This window comes from Xiphophorus couchianus, chromosome 5 (genome assembly GCF_001444195.1).
Source record: "Xiphophorus couchianus chromosome 5, X_couchianus-1.0, whole genome shotgun sequence".
Taxonomy (NCBI): domain Eukaryota; kingdom Metazoa; phylum Chordata; class Actinopteri; order Cyprinodontiformes; family Poeciliidae; genus Xiphophorus; species Xiphophorus couchianus.
Genome location: NC_040232.1, coordinates 39,683,996 through 39,700,416, shown reverse-complemented (window position 1 = coordinate 39,700,416; position 16,421 = coordinate 39,683,996). Strand labels below are relative to the sequence as shown.

At 38.5% G+C, this 16,421-nt stretch overlaps 1 protein-coding gene across 2 annotated transcripts in view; it reads left to right on the top strand.

Moving 5' to 3' along the window:
• Positions 1-16,421, top strand: part of LOC114145204 (protein sidekick-1-like) — a 493,057-nt gene that overhangs the window by 414,168 nt on the left and 62,468 nt on the right. For both annotated transcript variants that reach the window (XM_028018670.1, XM_028018669.1), the window contains 3 exons: positions 2,523-2,718; positions 7,466-7,564; positions 9,886-10,077. In XM_028018670.1, coding sequence (XP_027874471.1) covers positions 2,523-2,718; positions 7,466-7,564; positions 9,886-10,077 — 487 coding nt within the window. The remainder of the gene's footprint in view (positions 1-2,522; positions 2,719-7,465; positions 7,565-9,885; positions 10,078-16,421) is intronic.

Genomic DNA, 16,421 nt, shown 5'->3' with positions numbered 1-16,421 from the left:
TTACGCTACTGTTCATGCTCTTTAGCAATCTTTGGGTCTCGAATTCTGCCCAGCCAAAGATCCTCACATGACTATATCAAGGAAAGACCTAAATCCTCTCAGCATCCTTTGAATGTGGAATAACACAAGGTGCCTGAGGATATCAAATCAGCACTTTTTTTCAAAGTACCCAAACTACACTGTGGAGAAAGGTAATCATAATAGAGGACCTTATTTTACCATGACAGCATTGGTGCTGCGGTGTACCCTGCAGGCAGTGGGAAGAGCAGCCACTCAGATGTCTCTGGGTATCACTGGCTCTTTTGCTATGAGATTTATCTATTTCCTTTTTGGAGAAGTTTGCACTGCAAAGTAGATCAGTAACAGTTTGAACCCAGGGGATGTAGTTTTGCTTGAATCCTTCAGCAGACTTCTACTGTAGCTTTGTTTAAATGACAGATATAAATATCTTGATCTGCTAATTTAATTTAAATTATGCATGTGAATTCTTACTGTGGCAAGTTTTAGTTTTTCTTCACTGAACAAACCACGTGTTTCACCTGTAGTCTACAGATGTAAGCACAAGGCTCACTGTTGACCTTCACCTATAACCAATCTACACCAGCCCCTCCAAACGTATTTCCAATACATTTAAAGATTGAATAAAACCTCATGAGAGAGAAATCTAGATGTACATTCTCCCATGTGGGGCGATTCTACAGTCATAATTGTCTTTTTAGTTAATTCACTGGTGCCACATTTTCTATTCACGTCAATTTGGTTTATTTTCATAGTGCCAATTAAATTAAATTGAGCGACAGATCTGACTTTTATGGAGAAAAAAATCAATTCAATACAATCATACAATCAGATTCACATCCAATTAAATATATTTCAATGAAAGTGTCACTGACACGATAAAACCACTTACATTATCTAAAAGCTATTGTACTTTCATTCTGTGTACACAAAAGCTTTTAATAATAAATATTTCTCACAGATTACTATAAATGCAGAGTGTTTCTGTACTGGGTTAAAAACCAGGTCAATCTAAGGTTAAGTCCACAGAAGCAGAGAAAGTGTGAACGATTTAAGCCAAGATTTGAGAGATTTGTCTGTGGTTTTTGAGGAAGAAGCTAAGTGGAGGCATAAAGAAGAAAGAGCTGTTCTATTGAAGAACAATATCTGAGCCATATTGTTCATCAAGTAATGATCACTCCACGTTTCTGGGGAGGAAGGGTCTGATGGTGAAGTTTTGTAGGTGGACATCTGTTGCCTCCAAATCATGGTAATAAACAGATCTACGAAAATAATAATTATTCATGTGTAATTCTGGTTTAATTTGAATAATCCGGTTACTTTAAAGTAACTGTTCAAATTCTGTGTGTTCCAACATATTAATGTTCTGATCATGGTGTTTATTATTTAGCCTTCCTGTTCCTCCTATTTCCAAGTCTCGAGTCTGAAAACTGTGTAATATTTCTATTAGGTATCAAGATCTTGATGTATAAGATCTCATGATATTGAAACAAAATAATATTTCTCATTTGTTTTGTCAATTGGTGGAAATGTGGAAATAAATCAGAGAACATTTAGGCACACACTATTAAGGAAAGTGTCTAGAGATCTTTTTTTTTTTTTTAAATAATGTCTATAGATAATTTTTAGATTTTTTTCCCCTCTATATCTGGGAGGGTAGCTCCCCAGCACCCCGTATGGACCAGCTCCCTCTGGTTAACACATTTCCAAAACAACTATGAGCAATTCAGCATACATTCGAAGGCAAAGATTAAATATGTGGAAAAGCATCATCTCCTCACTCTTGACTGTGGCTGTTAAACACTTTTGAAAGCCTGATATTTGGACTGAAGAGAAGAAAGAGTAAGAGAGTAAGAATGGTGGGGGGTATAGAGAGGTGTTTCAGACATCTTGAAACTAACCTCGGTGTAACAGTGAGTAAGACATCAGGTTTTAGCTTGTTACCTTTTCCTAAGGAGCTTCAGATGTTGACGACCCATCTTAATGTTGCCTGTGGGTAATCACCGATTAAAGCCTGACAGCATTCGCATTTTACAGTTTGTTGTTAGCTAATGTTAGAAACTCCAACAAGAGTTCTGTTTTTTATTCTAAATCAAGACTGACTGTAGAGACAATAAATCTTTTATTAGGTTTATAGTTGGATGGATAATAAGAAACAGGTTTTCTTATTAGTTGCTGTTATGACTGACAATGCTTATGAGGTACAATCGATAAGCAAATAATTAGAATTCAAATATCTTTTCTTGGAAGGGAACCTGAAATGTTTTTGCTGTTTATTATTTTTAAACTAATATAAAAAGATTCACCAGAGCTTGTGTGGAGGCGCAATTATGTGTGTGCTTACAAAATGCAATTTGAGTTATTCCAGAAATGATTCCCTGGCCCGAAGTCCCCGTGACAAATACAAAAATGTAGATTGAGAATAAATTACTGCTGCAGGATTCTGATAAGATGTATTAGTTATTGTTTGTGTCACCTGCTGTTATTTTCCTAAATTACCACAGCTCCTGGTCTGGCCGGAACAATCTCCTGAGGAGCTGAGAGTGGTAACCATCACTCCTGACTACCCTAGCTCCCGGCACACAGGATTAGTCAGCGGTCTCAGGAAGTTCACCTGGTACTACGGTTCCACTCTCTGCTTCACCACACCTGGAGACGGCCCCTGCAGCGCACCCACCCTTCTGCAGACACACGAGGACAGTAAGTGTCAGTCGCACATGCAGTGTACAGCTGAAAACTGTATATTTCAATATCCTAATAGAATATACACAATCTATGAAGACATTTTTTTTATTATTGTCTGACATTAAATAAGGTTAATTCTTTCCTGTTTCAGTTCAGATTAGTAAAATTATTTCTGTTTTCTAAGTCTCAGAATGAAATTTTGTTTAGTAAGTTGTTAGTATTCTCTTAGACGTCAGAAGTTTGGATAGACCAAGATGCTTTGCACTATTAGCTGCTGCTTCATAACATCTGAGTTAAATAAAGGTCCACAAGGATGGGCAACATTAGGGCAACACCTCAAGCACACTGAATAAATCAACCAAAGTGTAGAGTATTATAGGAGAACAAGACTGAAAACACTGACTGGTGTCATGATCACAGGGAGGGGTTCAGTACTGACATGTTCTGCAATGTCACTTAAGCCCTTTTCCACTGCCATGGCTTTAAGCGCCAGCCAGATTCACCTCCATTTGTAAACCCTGTGCAGTTGCTCCCAATCGTTTGGAACCACCTAAGGGGGTACTGCTCCCAAGCAACTTCATTGGTAGAAAACTGCATCTGTTGACTGGCGCATACATTCCTGAACATATTCATACCCACATGGTGAGGAACACACTGCCAATGGAGATAGAACTGACTGAGACATTACCTGGCTAGAGTGACACTTAACAACAGAGAGGTTAAGAGAGAAAAACGTTTTTACTCCAAAAGTAGCAGAAAAAGGATCATGGTAGTTTGCAAATCCACTCTGGGAGAAATACTTTAATTTGTCAATACATAACTTGTCATGTGATGAAACTAAAATTGAACTGTTCAGCCTTAATGGCCATCTTGCACGTCTAAAAACACCATGCCAAATGGAAAGTACTAGCATGGCAGTGTCATATTGTGTGACTGCTTTGCTTCATGAGACATTGCTGCACAAAATCAGTAACATCATGAGGAAAGAACATTATTTAGATAGATTGAAGCAACATCTCAAGACATGAATCAGGAAGTTAAAGGTTCACAAAGCTTAAAGCCATCACAAAGATCTCAGTCCTACAGAACATTGTGAACAGAGAAGGGAAAGTGTGAAGGCCTACAAATCAGACTCAGAACAGTTCCACCAGTTCTGTCAGGAGGAGTAGGCCAAAATTCCAGGAAACATATTTGTCCAAAGGTAATTCAGATGCTAGAGGAATGTATGTAAATTTCTAAATTTGAAGAAAAAAAATGTAATTATTCCAACATTTAGCAAATCTTTAAAAAAAAAAGTAATCCTAATCAGGTAGGCTTTGGAGAATAAAGCAGATAAAACATATCTGCCTCACCCGCTGATTAGAATAAAACTAAGTACCTGCTTGTTTCTGAACCCAGCTGTTAAGTGTAATACCCACCTGTGTCCACAATACTGTACATTACAAGCCACATTCACCAACACGTTTTCTAATCTCTTAGGATCTTATTTTCCTTTCACTCCCATCAGTATTTTTGTCAAATTTCTTTTATTCCTAGTTTCCCCGCCACCTCTGTTCAATCTGCTGTGTCTTTTTAAGGGGAATTGATTCATATGTCTTCATGCGTACTGGTATTTATAGACCACTGTTCCATGGATAAACATAATAGCTGCCACTCCCAGTTACAAGAGCACACACACAGTCACACCATCAAATAAACACAATAGCCTTTAGGCAGACAGACAAGCAATTATTAGCAACCAGCAATTATTGAGTGGGAAAAGGATATTAGAAGCCAAGCATATACACACACGCACACACCCATCTCCACCCCCACATGCAAACACAGTGGTGGACTGGTATTGATTGGTTGCTAGGCGTGTTGCAGGGTTAACGGTGGGTGTAATTCTGCTTGATGATAGCTTTTTGCATGTGTGCACGCATGTGATTGTGATTGTGTGTGAGTGTTATTGAATGTCTCAGATGAATAGCTTAATCGCTCTGCAGGGAGAGGGGTTAGAGAGCTATGGATAAAATGAGAAATGACTGGATAACGTGCATACATGGCTGTTAGGGGTTTGCTGGTCAATGCAGATGTGATGGGAATGTGAATGAAGCCTACGCTACTTTACAAAAGTCTTTTTACCCCTTAGACATTTTAATATTTTGTCATATTAAAACCACAAATGTCAATAATAAATCCTAATTTTGGGATTGATTTTAGGTGATTGGCCAAAACTAAGTAATATTTAACAAGGATTAGGAGGAACGAATAGGGAGCTGGTTTAAATTCTTATTTATTTTTTGCCTATTCAAATTTGTAAAATATCTCATGCCGAGGCAGACTGGATGGATAGTGTTTATGAACATCAATTTCCAAGCTTTGCCACAGAGATTCTGAATGGACCATTCTAACATTTCATAATTCAATATGCTTTGATCTCAACCACTAAATTATTCTTTGTTGCAGCTCAAACTGGCGCAGTTCATTGTGGGTGCCCACGGGTGTTCCTGCTTCAGTTGTCATATCCATCCTAACCTGTTATTTTCAGCTTCAAACATCTTCCCGGTTCTATGTTCAAGCAGGGCTGTTTCCAGATTATGGCTTGCCAGAAGGGAGTCACATGATGACGTAGTGATGTCATCAGAGCGTTTTCCATTAAATTGAGTATTGTATTTCTGATCACAAATTTATTTATATATATTTTTCCTCTTTTTCCTCAATATTATTATTTATTATTATTACTTTGTATACTTTAAAAGTTTATTTGAGTTAGAATTGTTTAGTTTTTTTTGCTTGTGGGCGGAGCCGGTGGCTATAAACCAGGGCTCCTCACCACAGGGAAGTCAGTCTGTGGTTAGACTCCTGACAAGTCCCACTGAAGGTGATGGACTCTTTCACTGAAGGTACTGCTGTTTGTATGTTTTTAACTTGCCTTGGACGTCCTTTGTATATATTCTTTACCTCTCCTCTTTGTTCACCTGAAGAAAAGCATAATAAATTTCACTGAAGGGATTTCTGGCCTTGGCCAGTCATTTTTGTTTGTCCAAGTCATAATAGAACCTCATCACAGTCTTATGTAATATTCCAATTTTCAATGTTATGTTTTTATTTGCCGTTAAGTGGAAAATCAATATAATTAACGTTCTGTCAATCATCTGTGTAATCAATATAATGTATTTCACTTAGTGATACAGTTAGTGAAATAAATGGAATTTTGGGATAAACAAAATGATTAACTCTATGACATCAAATGTATCATTTATTTATCCCAAATTGTGACACTTGTTTAACAAAATACATCTGAAGAATTAAAAAAACTCCACAGAGTAGAGTAACTGGAGAGCGCAAAAAAAAAAAAAAAAATCCCCCCCCCCCCCTCCCCCCCCAGCCGGAGGCAAGGGAGGTTGAACTCCAAAATAAACATTTTGTTACATTCGGCTTAAAGCAGAACTTACAAACACACACAAGGGGGATCTGTCCCAGGAAAACAGGTAAGGTATGCTACACCATTTATTTTGAAAAAATAAATAAATAAATACCCAAATCACTCAATAAGAAATAAGTTGATCCTTAGCAACAATGATTTATTCAACTAGAATTACAATACTACAAAATAATAATAGTTATCTTAATAGATAGATCTATAACCCCATTCCCTCAAAAAAAATAATTATGGTTACTCGGTTTAAATCAGCACAAGACCTAATTAAGTAAATGTCCAAAATTTTCCAATCCTTTTTTCAAAGAGATTATTGTCCATAAAGCAGTTCCATATCCTCGAAAAACAAACAAAGTCCTGGAAGTATTTCCCCAAAGTCCCGATCCAAAATGAAAAATCCTAACGTCCAAACCCCTCCCCAAAAAGATACGAAAAAAAAGTGGTACCACCAAAAATCCCCAAAAAGAAAAGTACAGTCCAGATCTCACCGGGAGCGTTTCTCTTTCCCCTCGGTGGCGTCCTCTCGCACTGGCGGCGTCCACTTGCACCGGGCGCGGTTTCCTGGGTGCAAACTCCGATCCAGTTCCTAAAATACCATCTGTGGCACAGGGCGATCTTTGATAGCTGTTTTTGATGTCTTTCCTTTGATTTTTACTAGTTTTAAACGATCAGATAAGTCAAAACTCCCGCTGCACAGATCCCACGGTCAGCGTCTTCCTCCCCGCTTGCGCCTCTCGCGCCGACGCACACGCCCCTTTTTTAATTACCAATTCGTTGCACACACACCTGAACATATCAGGATTTACCCGAAATCAGTTATAAACAGTGGAAAATTGAATACTTTTTAACAATGAAATCACAGCAACTGTTCTACACGACAGGTTGATACATTTACTTTTTAATGTATTTATTTAGGAAAAAACAAACATAGTGGTTATGTTACAAATCAATATAATGTATTTCACTTAGTGATACAGTTAGTGAAATAAATGGAATTTTTTTATTTGTTAAGTGGATCTGTAAAATCTGCCCTGCCTTAGAAAAATGTTCCCACACCATGATGCTGTCATCACCATGTTTCATCATGAGGATGGTGGATTCAGGGTGTAAATCTTCTGCCACATCTAACTTTTTAAATATAAGTTTCATTTAGTTTACCTTTTTCCATGCTTAATGTATGGCTTGTGTCCAACTGCAAACATGACTTCTAATGCGTCTAACGATTTCTTCTTGACACTGTCCCAAAAAACCAGAGTTGAGAAGTGCACAGCTAATAGATGGGTTTATTGGTTGATGTAATGATTTGCAAGAATTGAATGTGTTTTTTGTTTCTTTTTTCAGCACCTGGATGTGTTCGCTACCTGAGCTTCACTGAGATCCTCGACACATCCCTTAGAGTCAGCTGGGCTGAGCCACAGGACAAGAATGGCATCATCACTGGTAGAGCATAACATCTTGGCAGTGTATAATCACCAATCATATCTTCTATCTGCCTCCACATCCCCCTCCATAATCAGAGAACTTTTATTCCAGTATATTATTTACCACTCTATCATGAGACAAGGTTCAGTAAGTTGTGACTGTCTGTTCCCACAGGAAATTAATATGTGCAATAGAAGGAAAGAATATGGACAATTTTTTTCCAATTAAAACATATTTTTCTGAGGTGGAAATGTACGGTCGTGAAAATCTCTAATTGAAGCAGGATTGTAAAGGCCCCTCTTCAACCCTGTAATGTTAAGAGTTTCCTCCATATTCTTTCACATCCAAAGACCCCCCTTTATCACTGGCATTATGTTTGTTTACAACTGATTCATCATCAGCTAATCCCTTCCCTCTGCAGTTTGTCTTTCCACATTATTGCAAACATGCCGTCATCTCACACGTCTCAACACCCAGGGTGTTGTTTGTGCGGTACATCACTGAGCAGAAGAGCCCCCTCATTTATTTTTCCTCTGCTTCTCCGTGGGTCTGTCAGATGATGATGCTGAGAAGCACAACAAGATGCTGGGAATTAATTATGTGTGTTAAGAGCGCATATATGTGCTGGTTTTGGCGTAGTGGCCAACATTCACCCCAGCAGAGGTTTTACAGTCAGCTTCCACACTCAGACAAATGGGAAAGTGTGCATTCAATCAAGGTCACCTTGCACATTTACTCTTTTCTCCTCAACCTGTTTTTCATCCAGAACCTAGTGAGCCCACAGATAGATGAGGGACCGGTTGCTCTCCTTAGGGCTTTCCACACAAGTGGCCTCATCACACACACATTTGAGTGTGGTGGAGTGTGATGCATGACTGTAAAGATGCAAAGGGACAGACAGGAATTTTGACTCTACTTATTCCTCCCACACTCCCTCCTCCTGCTTGGCTCTAATCCTCTCATTGCACAGCGCCTCACAAAAGCGGTCATACACCTTCAACTTTATAGTGTTTCATCACGTTATAACTGTATATATCAGTGCATTATATTGGTATTTTATGTGACAACAAATCAAAGTAGTGCAGAATTACAAAGTGGAAGGAAAAAGTATGTTTTTTACAAATGAAAATAAGGTGCATTCCCAGCAGCCCTGTTCGGTCCACTTTAATTGAACTCTAGTTTGTTTAACTAGAATTTTTGCTTCGTTTGGGGAGGTGTGAATGTGTAATCAAACTCTAAACTGGACCAAAAAAATCTCATTTTGGTCCACCTACAAACCAAGGTATTGATTTGTTTGAAGTGAACTCTAGTGCAGTTTGAATGCATATGTGAACGCCAAGCGGACCACAGACGCTTCAAAAGCTGGAAGCAAACTACAGCATGTGGTCTTTTACCAAAGACAAAAGAGAAATCTTACAACCACTAAACTCTGACACCACTCCATTTTTGCTTACATTTTGAAGGGAGTTGCATTCTATGGTTCATTTCCTTCAGTAGTTCTTAGTGCAGTGTCACCGATGGTGAGGGGAGTAGACAGGTTTTTCAAAGGATTTGGAGCGTTTGACACAGAACAGTGTGAATGCGAACCACAGCAGCTGAAAATGTAGCATATGTTGCAATTTTAGTCCCAATTAAACCAAGCCTACTGGACTATCAGATTTTTTAAAACAAAAAAGCCAGCTGTGAATGTACATTCAGCCCCCTTTACTCTGAAATCCCTAAATCAAATCCAGTGCACCCAACTATACTCAGAAGTCAACTCCTGTACTTCATTTAATCTCAGTATAAATTCAGCTGTTGTATGTGAGCCTCATAGTTTTCTTAGAGAACAGTAGTAAACTAACAGCATCATGGAGACCAAGCAACAAAGCAGATAAGACAGGAATAAAGATGTGGGGAAGTTAAATGCAGGATTAGGTTATAAACCTTATCCTAACAACATGAACATTCCACCTAAACATAAAGATAACAGCTGAATTATCAGCAAATAATGCAAATTGGAGAGTGGTAGAAGAAGAAAATGTGAAAAAGTATCCAGTTTGTACTCCAACAACCTAACAGCATAGCAGCATAGAGAGACAGGTCAGGACAACATAGCCCTCAGAAAGAGGCAGAGGCAGGGTCTGTCTTCATATGCAAAGCTGATACATAGACCAAAATGCTTGCAACTGGAATTGCAGTGACTTGTTAGCTAAATACAAATTTATGCCACACAGTTTTGTATTTGTTAATAAAAAAGCTTCCGGGAACTCCATATGTTGATATTTTTGTCTGTACATGACACCACATGTTTTTGTGCATGTTTATTAACCCAGCCTGCTTCCCAACCCCCCGGACAGGTTACATGCTATGGTGGGAGGTGCCTAGTGTGAGGTCAAGCCGATTGGAGCGCTCCTTGTCCAACTCCACCCTGGAGTACCAGCTGACAGACCTCACCTCCACCACTGCCTACACCATTCAAGTAGCAGCACTGACGGGTGCAGGACAGGGCGTGGTCACGTCTTCCACCGTGTCCACCGGCGTCCCACCAGGTGCAGTAAATAAACAAGCAAAGATGTGCGAGCCTGTGAAAGTGGATGTGAGAGTCAGTATTCTTGTGGTGTGTGTGTGTGCGTGCGTGTGGGTGTGTAGTTGTGTGTGTGTGTGTGTGTGTGTGTGCTTGCGTGGCAAAGTAAATATGAGTGATGAGCTCTCATGAAGCCGTTGCCATTCTTCAGGCTGATAAGTGGCTGTTTCTGTGCCTCCATGAATCATCGCCCACACTGCCGACACACGCTTTCACATTCTCACTCAGACAAAAAAGTCTGCCATTTACTGCAACTCAGTTCTAGTCATTTTACTGTTTGTGTACTGTGTGCAAGGTTGCTTTTGTGGGCATGACAAGTTCATGTGACTGCCCAAGTTGCAGTCATCATTAGAGCTGATTTAACTCCAGACAAAAGATGCAGCAATTAACTGGGCAGGGCATGAGACAATCAGAAGAAGGTTGGAAGAGAGCGAGGGGATGCCCAGACGGAAAATGCAAGTAAATGCAATTTTCTTAGAAGAGAAGACCAAAGTCTCTGACAAATGGACTGTGTGGCAGTGGCGAAGAATGGATGGGGAGAAAAAAGCCGGTCCTCATGTAAGCAGGAATTTTGTCCCAATATTATCTAATGACTAATTTATGAGTAAAAGCAGAAAAAGTGAAAGCAAGATGGATACAGACAGTTCTTAGATTCAGAGGTTATTGATTAATTCATGAACGCAAAAGAGAGAGAGAGAAGGATGAAGGATGGAAGATTAGGAAAAAGAACTATAGAATGATCAGAGAGAGATGGGAGCAATCCACCAAACATAGATTCCACTTTAGTTTACTTATTCATGAATTCATGGAGTTCGGAAAATTTTGTCATTCATCTAAGGCAGGCAGCTGATATCAACATTTTCAGATTATAACCTTTACAAGTTCCCTTAATGCATTTGGAGTAGAGTGGTGACATTTGGGGGTTGGGGAGGATTCTCTAGTGGTTCAGACAAATGGTGCTCAGGTCAGAAGTTTACAGACACTTAGCATAGACATGAAGGCTATATTTGGTTTGGGCTTGAAATTATCTATTTTAAGTATTAACCTCAGTATTTTGGATGTCTTTATGGTCATAATCCATGTAAGAAAACATATTTACACTTGGCTTTTGTAGTCTGTTGTTCCTGTGTAGTCCTTGTTTGCTTTATGATATTTGTAAACCACAGATTCTACTATCACTAACGGCTTTGGGAATTTCATTTGTGAGGCAATTTGCTTGCCTGAATGGACTGATAATAATAAAACATTTAATAATTTATAGATATGTCCATGATGGTTTTTTTTAGGAATAGTAACAGGTTTTCCCCCAGAACACCTAATAATCTCTCTCTCTCTGCCTGACTATGATTTTTTATGATTAAATACAAAAAGAAATAGAATTAAAGCAAAGTTTGCATGAGACAAACACAACAAACACAACCTGATTGATTTTATTGAAGTTTGAGTTTACCTTTGGGTCCAGATGTTACTTTGCGTGATTCATTTTAAAGTTAACTTCATGTATTGTTACTATTAAACTAAAATCTCGATCATGGGGAAATAGGATGAGCTCAGGTTTTCTTGACAACATGAAGTGGACCCTCAGGGCATTCTGGGTAAACATAAGCAAAACATGTCTGGCTCGTCTCATGCTGAGCAGATTGTTGGAGTGTTTTGACACATTTGCAACAGATAAATCCTACAACCACTAAAATCTGACACAGCTCCATTTTTTTTTTTTTTTTTTTTAATTTCTTTATTTTTTTACCCCTCCAGGGGGTTTTTTGTGGGCTCTAGTGTCCCTTAAATGAAAGTAGGCCGACAGGACAGTGGGAGGGAGAGAGGGAAGACATGCGTCAAATATCGCCGGGTCCGGGAGTTGAACCCGCGACAGCTGCGTCGAGGACTCAAGGCCCCCAAACATGGGCCTCGCCATCCCCTACGCCACCACGGCACTCCCCACTGCTCCATTTTTGTTTACCTTTTGTTAAGAAGGAAGTTACGCTCAGTGCCATGTTGAGATGTTTTTGTGTCGTTTCCTACAGTGGTTCTTGTAAACAAATTACAATTTTGGTCCCCAATTGAACTGAGTCTACCAGACCATCAGTAGATTTTAGTATGTCCCTGTCTGCACCCTTCTGGAAACTTTGTCGACTAGACAGAATTTCTGTATGGCAACCAAATTCCTGGACCCTCTCACAACCTCGCTCACTCCCACTAGTTTTCTGTAAGATCTAGGTTTAGGGACTGAAGCCCCACCCACACTGAAAAGCTTTCTTGCAAAATGGGGTGTTAGTTTCACAGACATCTGAGTCCACACCGGACCATTTCCAGAGAGGGTTTTATTCTCTTAGAAACACACACAACATCCCATAATGCTATTTTTACTCCCCCAGGCCGTAAGTGGCTCTAAACATGAAGTATGTGACACAAGAATTGCAAGTAACAAAGCGAGAGTGGAGTCTTCTGTGTAAGTGACGACAAAGTTGAGCCTCTTCTTCATGTCAAGTTGAATTGTTATGTACGACACATATGAGGCGTTTGGAGTTATAGGTCAGCGTTTTCTCAAAAAAAAAAAAAGTTAATTCTAGAGTCAGTTTGAAAAAATGCTTCTTGAGTGGATGATGCTGAAGAAGTTTGCTCATGTGTCTGGTGAGCCATTCCTGTATTTTGGATTGTTATCCCACTAAATAAAGACATTTGTGGTTTTCTTTTAGAGGCCTCTGTTCTTCCTCTGGAAATCCTTGTTTTTCAAACAGTTCATTATGTGATGCACTCTAACATTTCAAGGCCCTGTATAAGTGAAACAGACCCACAGCATTTCAGTTCCTCTACCATACTTAACAGTGTGAATCAGATGCTTTTCAATCTCTTTCTTCTTGGCATTTTTTTGCTTGCATTACTCTAAAAACATAAGTTATCATTCAATGTATTTATATTCGAGAGAAACAGAAACACTTGAATTAATAATTAGAATAATTAGAATTAATAATTAGAAATTAGAAAATGCTGGTTCTCTTCCATAGAAACCATATTAGTCATTTTAGACTCCAGCCCTAATGAAAACATCTGATGAGCTGAAGAGAAAAGTGCATAAGAAATCCCACAGTTCCTCGCCTGAGGAAGTGTTATGGGGGATGAGGGAGTTCTGCCCTACTGGCAAATAGGGCCTCTGCAAAATATGACTAGTATCAGTAGTGTCTCTGGTTGCCAGCAATTTTGCAGCCAGAGACATTTTGCTCTGCTGTATAATTGTACTCAGATTACAGTTTTGTAACCAAAATGTTCAATGTGAGATAATGCTACTGCAAAAAAAAAGATGAATTCAAGATTGTTCAGTCCTTGTTCCCAAGGGACCCAACAAATTTGTTCACGACTGTATATTCTGCTGATGTTCTGATTGTTGTTGTGTTATGAAGATTTGTCCTGCGTTATCAAGTAGAGGGGGGGAGGAGGAGGTGGTTATCATTTCCCTGTAGAGTCTTTGTGTTTCAGCTTCTCATACCTCTCCCCTGACACAGCTGGTCACCCAAACTGCCTGCTTCCTGCCTCTTATTATTCCCATGGAGATGGAATAAAGTCAGAATAAGAATGGGTCAAACGTAATTTCACAGCTTTGCTGCCTATTCAGTCATTTACATGCGTTAAAAGGAACATGGTGGACAATGCATTTTTTCCCCATCGCCCTGACTGCGCTTCAGATTTATCTTTCTCCATCTTGTATTGTAGACCTTGGGAAAAAATGTATTAATTGCTCTGACACAGCAGAAAAAAATAGACAGAAGTGTAAATCCTTTACTTAAAATTAACTTTCTAGATTTGAATTTTCTGTGTCAAACAGTTTTTAAAAAATAGTGCTTGTGGTAATTTTCTGTCTTTATTTCTGCTCCTAGCCTTTATATGCTGAACTCATAATTGAGAACACTATTTTTTTGTTTTTGCCTTTAATCCTTTTTGGTAAAAGTCTATTGGAAATACGAAGCATTGCAGTTCTAACTAAAGTTATCAAAGCAATAAATTTAAAATATATTAGATACTGTGTGTCTGAGATTGTTTTTGATTCAAACATAGGCATCAGACAAGCTGTATGGACTGTATGAGGGCAGCACTAAGACAGGCTAAATATTGTAGAATTACATGTTAATACAAAAATGTCCTGCTTTGCATAGATACATCAAGATAGCACCCTTGTGGCCCAATACTGTCAATTTATCTGCATAAAAGTTGATTAGGGTTTAGTGACTGTTTAAGCAACACTAAAAGTATGACACTTTAGCATCATACCTTTATGACTTTAAAGTGTCATAAAGCTATAACACTTTTAGTCAACTTTAAAAGGCCATCAAAATGCATGTAATCTGCAACAGTAAACCTTCCAGACAACAAAAGCTAAGGTTACTTGTTTAAATATTAGTTTCATGGATACAAACAACATAATGATGCTGTCAGTCTGTGCTCCCCTATTGAGATGTGCACCATTCTACTCAGTACGAATAAACTGTTAATCAGTTCACTGCTCTGATGGCCACGAAATGGCGAAGCAAAGAAACCAACCTTGTGCTTCCACCGCTATGCTCCATGTAGGTATAGGGGCATTGCAGGCTAATGTGGCTAATGATAACGCTGATAAATGATGGAGTCAGAGTGAGGCTGACAATAAGGGCAGAAAACCCTTGCTGCTGTAAGTGATTGTGAAGGTAACAACATTCAAAATGAACAGACACACAGATGTTGTGCAGGATTGTTGCTGAATACATTTCCATGGATTTTTGTTTACACTGTTAAAAATGTTTAGCATGCTTCAGATAGTTTTAAACCTCTATGTATTTTAGTACAAAATGATTTTTTCTTTGTCCCTCAGTAATTTTGTGACCAAAAGGTACATAATTCTATAAAGCTGCACTTTATTAAAAATTTGTATTTTCACAATTATTGATTTTGTCTTAAATAAGGAAGTTAAAATATTGTCATACTGTAATTAATTATTTTTTTTACTCTCAACTGTGCTTTTGTTAAAGCACAAACCTGTGCTTTAAAAAAAATCTGTTTCAAAAATTATGTCAACTAACAAGTATTTTTTCTCTTTTGGTATAGAATTTAAAATTTTATTATCCAGACAAACCTAGTTTTCCTGACAACATTTGCTGCTTTTAACACTTTTGTTTTCTAGCTCAACTTAAAAGTCTGTACAGAAAACGTTAGTTTTGAAGCATATTTCTTTTAATGCACCCTGCTGAAATAATCTGTCATGCTGTGATGCTTCTGTCCTTTTCTTCTTGAGAAAAAAGATGGCCTCTGTCAATAAAGTGTTTGCAACAGTACCTAGAAGCAGAGGTGTTTTTTATCTTGATGGATCTGTGAGCACCTACTGAAATGTTTCAATTGCAGTACACCAACTTCTCTTTTCATAAATAACATTATGAAGGAAATGCAACCACAGGTTTTGGTCCAGTAATATTTTATATGCCAGTAAAAGTATATAACCTTCACGAGTGGAAAGGGAGTTTCAGGTTAACGGCTACATTTTGTGTGTTTTTTTGAAGCTTTGCGTAAAAGCTGCATGTACGTCTCAATAAAAACATCCTGGAAAATACAAATTTGCTTCAGCAATTCAGTTCAAAATATGAAACTGTTGAGGGTTCATTACACACAGAGGGTTATATTAACATGTATTTCTGTTATTTAGATGATTATCAAAACCTTATATATTGAGTTTCTCAGAAAGTGGAAATATTACATGAAGCCAATAAAAAATATTTTCATAGACATTTTGATGTTGTAGCCTACAAAGCGTACTACATATCGAGGCTGTGACTATATTTCTGGAAAGTTGTGAGGACCCCAGCTTCTATTAATATTCTGGAAACCCATACTCCCCACCACCTGTTCTAAGATAAGTGGAAGACAACTATTGGATGAACTTGGAAGCTTCCCACCCTGTCTGAAGTGCCAATACGTGGTGTACTAGCTGTGGTATTGGACTTGATATGAGTCTTGATATGAGTTGGACTTGCCTGACCTAAACCCCAAAGAGAATCTTGGAGGTATTATGAAGGAGAAAATGAGAGACAGTTGATCCTGTCATGTATAGGTGGTGTAGTAGGAGCTAAGTGTATGCAGGTAGCTGGCAGGGAATTTCTTAAAAACTGAAAATCAATGTCTAAAAAATGGTAGGCAACATGAAGACAATGCTAGAACAGGAAGTCCTGGCAACAGACAGAGAGTCCAGCAAGGAACTATTGAAACAGGGAGCCCAAATATGGGTAGATAGTTACTTGAGTAGAAACAGGTGAGACTGATTAACTGAAAGTAGGACACCATTGGATCACC